Source organism: Macaca fascicularis, chromosome 6 (genome assembly GCF_037993035.2).
Source record: "Macaca fascicularis isolate 582-1 chromosome 6, T2T-MFA8v1.1".
NCBI classification, from domain to species: Eukaryota; Metazoa; Chordata; class Mammalia; order Primates; family Cercopithecidae; genus Macaca; species Macaca fascicularis.
In genome coordinates, this window is record NC_088380.1 from 101,012,886 (window position 1) to 101,021,185 (window position 8,300).

Genomic DNA, 8,300 nt, shown 5'->3' on the forward strand with positions numbered 1-8,300 from the left:
AAAATCTGCCCGCCTAGGCTTCCCAAAGTGCTGGGATTATAGGCATGAGCCACCACACCTGGCTAAAATTTCTTTCTTTTTAAAGGCTGAATAATTTTCCATTGTATGTATATACCACATTTTGTTTATCCATTCATTCATGGACAGACCTTTGTGTTGCTTGTACCTTTTAGCTATTGTGAGTAATAATGCCATGCACATGGGTATGCAAATATCTCCTAGAGACCCTGCTTTCAGTTCTTTTGGGTATATACCCAGAAGTAGTATTGGTGGATCATATGGCAATTCTAGTTTTAATTTTTTGAGGAACTGCCATATTGTTTTCTACAGCAGCTGTACCATTTTATATTCCCAACAACAGTGCACAAGCATTCCAATTTCTCTACATCCTTGCCAGCACTTGCCATTTTCTGGGTTTTTTGATAGCAGCCATCCTAATGGGTGTGAGGTGATAAACAGTGTCTTAATTTAGAAATAAAACATGGCAGGTAGAGTTAGCAGTTAATAGAAAAGCTGTTGGTGGTAATTGATTCTCTCCAGCTCCTTACCATACATTTTGGAGAGAAGATTCAAGCATCAGATGAAGAGTTGGGGTGGAGGATTTGGATAACCTTTTGAGGTCTTTCCAAGCTCTGAGATCTTAATAAAGGCAGTAGTCTATGTTTTCTCCCTGTACCCCATTTACTGCTATATTTCTACCCTGAAACTTATCACACTGAATTGTAATGCATGTGTTTATTGCTCTATACTTTGGAATAGCCTGTGAGTTCTCAGAAGACAGAGGCTCTCATTCCTCTTCCGCTCCCTAGTGTCCAGCCTGTTGCCTGCCTAGTTCTTTGTGAGTTCTCAGTGAATATTAAATTGAACTGATGTATCCATAGTTGCACTACTAGGGAAATAGCAGTCACTGAATTAAACTTTTTCTCGACCCTAAATTGTGTACTCAAACTTGTTATTATTACCGACCCTTACACCAGAAACTCCACCACAGCCAACTCTTCACCTTTGTATTCAGAATATTTTCTTGTTATTCTCATGTTTGACCACCTCTCTTACAGCCTGCCTACTGACGTCATGACAACTGTGTTCAAAGTTGGAGCAAAAACTGACAAAGGCTGGTCTTTCCTTTTGGGCAAATACATTTCTATAGGCTCTGAAGCAGAGAAGAACAAAATACTAGAAGCACTTGCCAGCTCAGAGGATGTGCGGAAGCTTTACTGGTATGAAACCACCCAAGGAATATGATATACAGAAACCAAAAGAATACAAACACCGTGCTCCTGGGTAGGAGCTCATTGTTGAGGGGATCTCCTTTCCTCCCTCTGTTACAGGCCAGGCCTAAGTTGGACAGTGTGCTGAGGAGATCACAGGTGCTGGGCTTTATCTTTATGGACAAGCAGAAAATCCTTTGCCCAAAAGGGATTGCAAGATGTCAGGAGTCACAGCCCCCCTCCTACTCCTTGCTCAAAAAGTCTTCCTCCCCTTGGAGTGTTGTCTTGTACCCCACAATTGGTACTCCATATTTTGGGACCAAAGCATTGCTTTGTGCAAGCTGTCATTTTAAAAATGCAGACATTTCAGAAAAAGATAACATATTAAACCTTCTGGGTTCTATGTTCATATGAATTTATTTGTCAGACTTTTCCTTTTTAATAGGTAGTGATGAAGGCCCAGAAGTAGGAGTGTCATATGGATGAAGGTAGGGCAGCAAGTCAGGCCTCCTGACAGAAAGAACAGGCAGTGGTGGGGTCGAGGAGCTCTACGTAGCCAAGAGGAATATGGAGCTATCTGGTGTAGCGAAAGAGCACAGATGTTAAAAGTCACACTGAGGATAGAAGGAGGCTTCTGGGTCTCATTACTTCTGTTGTATGATTTTGCTCAGACAAATCTTGATAGTGTCCCAGAGATGTCCTCAGTACCTGTCCAGACGCACTTACCAAAAGATACACTGTAAATAGTCATTTTCTTTAAAGTACTAGCCAACCTCTGACTTAACAAATAGAGAAAAATCATTGTTTTTAAACTGTACTAGTAATACACTAATAATGCCCATGATAAAGTATTCAAACAGTACCTAAGAATATAGAGTAAAATATGAAAGCATTTCTCATGATCCTTCACTTCCATTCTCGTTTTCTCTGTTAACAACAGTGTCAGTCCTGGTCTTTGTATTCATCTGTGGGAATAGATATATGTACAGATGTATGTATGTACATACATATATACCTACATATTTAACCTCATTTTAAAAACCACATTAGTTTTATACCATACTCAGTGTTTTGTGACAGTCTTTTTAGTGAATGATCAGTCTATGAGATTTTCCATGTCACTTCATGAAGCCTGCTTTATAAAAAAAGAAAAAAAAAAAAAACTAAAGTGTTTTTATGGCTTCATAATATTCTGTAGTATGGCTCTATCATAATTTATTTAACCCATCACGTTCTGTTGTGCTTTTGTTTTTTTCCCTCCTAAAAATACTGCCACAGTCTTGGAGTAGGGGGTGGTTTCTCACTGTAAACAGATAGTATAGCATAGTAGATGAGAACTGCTTTCATTCAGATATCAGGCTTTGGTATTTATTACTGTGTAACTGTGGGTCAATTAGATAACCTCAGTTTCTTCAACTATAAAATTGAGTTAGGTAGTATTAATAAATACCTACTTTATAGCATTGTTGTGTCAAGGACTTAGAACATTATTTAGTACATAGTGTCAGTAAATGTTTACTATGAACATTAATAAGAGTATATTCTGAAATGTATCCTAATTTTCAAATAATTCAAATGGCCTAGTTTTTTTAAGAATAGTAGTATAACATACCTGCCCATTCAAATCAAATAAGGTTTTTACCAGAAAAAAATACCCACCTCCCGAATTGTAATAAATTCTACCAGAATTTATTTCCAAAATGTTTTTACTATTTAAAACCTGTTTATTGTCATGTGACAATATAGTAAATGTCTGTTTCATTGGTGAGTTCTTGGTTAAAAAAATGACATTTTCAATCTATAGATCAATCATAGACTAACGCAACAGTTATTTCTTGAGTTGCTACAGAGCTTTAATTAGGAAACCATACTAATTTTAATTTAAGTTCAGTCATCACTTCTTCATGAATAATAATTTTGGAGGCTAAATCTGCTTTGCTCTTCAGGTTAATGAAAAGTAGCCTGAATGGAGATAACATCCGAACACAGAAGCTGTCTTTTATCATTAGAACAGTGGGTCGACATTTTCCTGGACACTTACTGGCATGGGATTTTGTCAAAGAGAACTGGAATAAGCTTGTACAGAAGTAAGTTTCTCAGAGAACTATTAACTTTTAGTATTCTCAAGTTGTGCATTTGAAAAAAGCTCCCAGTGTTGTGTTGGCTCACAGAAGTTAGGATTTTCTGTGAGAGGAAAAATACTTCCATGACAGTTTAATTGAAACATCCGGAAATTTTCACATTTGTTAACATAATTCCATAGCGTGAATCATTTAACAGTAGCATTCCATCTAAGTTCTAATTAAGGCTAGCCTTGCTTGGCACCAGGTTACTTAGCTCAGCATGGCTACAGACTATTTCACAGCAACCATTTAGCTATGCATATTGAAAAATACCTCTTGAAAAAACGAGATGCATTGCCAAGGCATCAGTTAAGAACTCACATTCAGCTAGATGCAGATGTAGGTTTTTTGCTTCTTTTAAATCCATAACGGCATTTCTGGGTGTACAGTGTGATCTTTGACGATATTAAGCGGACTAATAATTTGTCTACATGTTCTGAACTCTTCCCTTTTTCTGCCCACCTTTCTTTCCCGCTGGCAATAAGTATGCATAGGGCAACCCCGGTTTCCTCAGCTGTGGTTCCGGAAGGAGGATTCCACTCTGTCTTTGGCATTAAAGACTCCTTTGCACTCAGGAACAATGTTTTACCAGCAGCTGCCAAATTTTTTTGCTCTTGTTTTTGTGTTTCTTCAGGTTCCATCTGGGGTCCTATACCATACAAAGTATTGTTGCTGGATCAACTTACCTGTTTTCAACAAAGGCACATTTATCTGAGGTTGGTTTTATAAAATGCTAATACAGAGACTGGGCAACCCTCCACACACCCCGGGCAGGCTGCTCAGTTTAAGGGAGATGGTGGATTTTTGTGCTAATTCCTGTCTCTTGTCTCTGTCTTCCTTAATCAGTACTAATGATTCAGCATTGTGATTACTTCTATTACTTCTAGAGGGTGGCATATATGATAATGAGGAAAAATTCTGATTCCATTCTCTTCCCTTGTCTCCCTAATATAAATAATTTAAGGGGTCATAAAATTGTTCGGAAGAATTGCATTCTTAGGGTGAATTCGTAGCACCAAGCCTTTGGACTCTACCTTATTTATTGTTACTTAAACATCTCCTCAGTTCCATTTTAAGTTAGAAAAATGTATCCGTGTGGGAGTAAAAAGATTTCCTTTTTAAAATTATTTCAGATATCACCATATTGGTTGGGAACTCCATGTAGATACCTTGAATATTAAAGTACTTCTTTCTACTGCTTTCAAGATAGCAGCATAGCCATCACTAAGTTAAAGCTTATTTTAAAAGCTGGAGTTACCTAAGGTTTATTGTCCTTCTTTTGAAATTCTTCTGTGTGGAACTTACAGGTTCAGGCATTCTTTGAAAATCAGTCAGAGGCAACTTTCCGGCTTCGTTGTGTCCAGGAGGCTTTGGAAGTCATTCAGTTGAATATCCAGTGGATGGAGAAGAACCTCAAAAGTCTCACATGGTGGCTTTAGCATGCACAACCGCACCTCATTTTGTCGCCCATTCAGAGAGCTTGTAAGCTTGGGCTCTGCTGCTTTTTCAAAAGCCAAGGTAAAGCCAGGATCGCTGCCAAGTTGTTTGCACTCTTAGGAGTTCTAGTTAGCTCAGGGCCTGACTGTATTTTTCATCCGTCTTTTCTGAAATGTCTTTGGGCAGTATGTAGTTATTTATTATAAAATTATATTCACCTAAATGCCAACCATCTACAAAAACAATGAGTAATTTTTCTACTTTGAAGATACACAAATGGGGAAAAAAAACCCTGTTTTGGAATTCTGTTCTATTCCTCAGTATACAGAAAGTTACTGACACAGTAAAACAAGGAAAGTTCTACCCTAAGAGCCACCATCACTGCAGGCCGCTGATTTGTCAGCCATCTGTTACTTCTTATTGATAGATGGTATTGGAATGTGGTACAAAGTTAGCTCTGAAGAATATGATAATGAAGACAATAAAGCATGCACTGTAAGAACTGACCTCAGGTGTGCAAATCTACTTTGATTTGGGGTTTTGATTAATTCTTAATTTTTCTGAAAAAAAGTTTAAATAATGTCTGTAACTATTGTGTTTTTCTTCTGCAGAATAGCCAGGTGCTACAGATTTTTTAAATTTTTGTTGTATTGAAAAGCTAAACAAGGCCAAAAGGTTAAATGTTTTGAATATTTAAGACTTTCTTTTTCATCTTTTATAGCGTTACCATAGAAAACTGTTCCAAACTGAGTTAACTTTAATTATAATTATCTCATTCATAAATGGTGATAGTCCCCAAATCTGTACACCTTTATCACTCCCTGCCATAGATATACTTTAGGTTAGTATTTCTACATTCGTGGCAAGCATTTTGCTAACACCAGTGTTTTTCATTGTGACTTTTATCACTATTACTAAGAATGCAATTTAAGTTGCCTTTTGGCATCATAGATCATAGAAACTTTCTCTCTGAATCATACCCATGTGTGAATTTTCATTTTATATGATAGTGTAGCATATTATAAGCATATTTTAAAACAGGGCCTTTGAGAAATTGAAAAAAAATTTATTTGAAGTTCACCATAGTACCTTAAAGGAACAAAGAGAATGTGGGATAGGAGTAACTTGAATTCGTGTTTAGTATGGTGGGCTTTGAATTTTTTTCACTATCAGAAATCGTGCTTTTGTTTAGTTAAAAATTATAGTTTTTCTTTTTTGTGTGTCCAAACTAGCATAAAAGGAGTGGTCAAAGAAGGAAAGAAAGAAAAATGGGGGAGGATGTCCAAAGCTGTATGGCATTTTACTCTTTCTGAAAGAGAAATACTGTACTTGAATTTTTGAGCTATGCAGACTTATACCTAGATTGTTGTGTTTTTTTGATTCTTAGGAGAAAAGTGTCTTCCTAATAACTCTTGAGAACTTTATATGTTTGAAAACAGTTGCTATGTACATAAAAAGGGTAGTTACCCATTTGTGAGCACTTAAAACACTCCACAGAGTCAGTGGGAAAGGTCACCTTTTTTTATTCAGCAGGTATAAAGTTAGAATGTATGGAATTGTGAATAAAATTATATTTTATTTTATGAAAATATTTTTATATAATAAAATTTAAAAGGCTGGTAAGCTAAAAAAATAGTCGTCTTTAATCCTAGTGTGTTTTCCCCAATTTAGTCTTTTCTAAACCTTATCTGTTTTAGAGTAGAAAATATTATATTCTGAGAATCACAGAATCATCTAAGTATGTCTTATTCAACTGAGGTGATTGTAAGTCTTTATTCTTGTGCTTTGGTTAAATAAATGATAATTTAGTTGATAGTGAAAGTTAATGTGTTTTTATATTTTTGGAGTGAGGGAAAAATACTAAACTTTTGAGAGTTTTGTTGTTGTTGCTGGTTTTTTACCATGTTGTACTAAATTCCACTTTGATACAAAATTTAAATTTTGTAACTTCTCAAAATCAGTTAAGATTCTTCAGTTTTACCTGTGCTTCTTGACATCGCTCCTGTAATGTATGTTAGTTAACTCTGCATATGGCAAATCTTGTCTTGAATTATGTCATTTCTCTCCCTCTCTCTGTCTCTCTCTCTTTCTCTCTCTCTCTGTCTCTGTGTGTGTGTGTGTGTGTGTGTGTGTGTGTGTGTGTGTGTGTGTGTGTGGTGTGGGGGGTATTGTTATGAGTAAAACCTTTTCAAAACTTGGCCTAAAAAAGAGATAACTCATGATCCATTGCTATCTTTATTACTCAAAGGCTGTTCATTCCCATGATACCAGATTCATAGTAGTTGTAGGTTTTTGTTGTTGTTGCCCTTACCTTAATTACTTATAGTTTTAGTAGGCCTTGCCTCAGTTTTTCCCACAGAATTCCATAATTTTAATGTTGAACTAACCCATCTATCTAGGACTTCTAAAAACTACATCAGGAAGGTGAGGTTAAATGAGAGGTAGAACTTGTGGTGTGATAGGTATAATGGTAGCTTTCAAAGTTTTATCTTCTCAAAACATTGTCTTAGCCACTGTATTTCTGAGAACTCAGACTGCAGCACAGAAGTCACAGTATGCTTCTTTTATTTAAGCACACACATTCATGACACAAGTACTTGTTGAACAAGTGTTCTCATTGCAGAGAGGTCTACTTGAATATAGAAGGGACATCATACTAGATTATTTTAAAAGAGAAAATTGGAAATCTAGAATTGTGGAAGAAATATTTATGCTTTGGAGATCTAAAAAGTTATGAATGTAGGAATTGGATGAGTCCAGTTTGTTCTGTTAATATAAAATGGTTAGATATACTAAACTGCAAGTAGTATCAGCTTCACCATAAGCTTGGGCCTTCCTCCATCCTGTTTTATTTAAGTCTCTTTAAATGAAATTTTGTTGTCATTGTTTCAGCGTTCATGAACTTTCTTAGTATCACAGGTTCTACTTAATTTTCTTTGCCATATGTGTTTCCATTTTATGGGACATTAGCCACCATAGGAACAGAAGAGTTGTCAGAAGACTCCTGGGTATAGTGAGCAAATCAAGCTGCATCAGTATTATAGGGTACCAAACAGAATCCTTTCTATCAGGAAATAAGAAATCAATTCAGTGTTGGCTGGGCGCGGTGGCTCACGCCTGTAATCCCAGCATTTTGGGATGCCAAGGTGGGAGGACCATTTGAAGCCAGGAGTTCTAGACCAGCCTGGCCAACATGGCAAAACCCCATCTCTACTAAATTATAAAAATTAGCTGGGCGTGGTGGTGCACACCTGTAATCCCAGCTACTTGGTAGGCACGAGAATCGCTTGAACCCAGGAGGTAGAGGGTGCAGTGAGCCAAGGTTATGCCGCTGCACTCCAGCCTGGTTGACAGAGTGAGACTGTCTCAAAAAAAAAAAAAAAGAGTTAAGTGTTGATTTTGTTGGATTACTGACAGCTTGTTGAGGTGGATTTTAAAAAGAGTCTGTTCAAACCAAAGTACCTGGAACCATAATCTGCCATCAGATTGCTAAACATTCACATAATCCCCATGTTTCACAGGGCTACAG

The 8,300-nt window shown here is 36.8% G+C and overlaps 1 protein-coding gene across 2 annotated transcripts in view; it reads left to right on the forward strand.

Annotated features, from left to right (window-relative positions):
- LNPEP (leucyl and cystinyl aminopeptidase) overlaps positions 1 to 7,989 on the forward strand; it is a 100,279-nt gene extending 92,290 nt beyond the window's left edge. For both annotated transcript variants that reach the window (XM_005557431.5, XM_065546506.2), the window contains exons 15-18: positions 1,059 to 1,220; positions 3,158 to 3,298; positions 3,969 to 4,050; positions 4,642 to 7,989. In XM_005557431.5, coding sequence (XP_005557488.2) covers positions 1,059 to 1,220; positions 3,158 to 3,298; positions 3,969 to 4,050; positions 4,642 to 4,773 — 517 coding nt within the window. In that variant the 3' untranslated portion in view covers positions 4,774 to 7,989. The remainder of the gene's footprint in view (positions 1 to 1,058; positions 1,221 to 3,157; positions 3,299 to 3,968; positions 4,051 to 4,641) is intronic.
- The last annotated feature ends 311 nt before the right edge of the window (positions 7,990 to 8,300 follow it).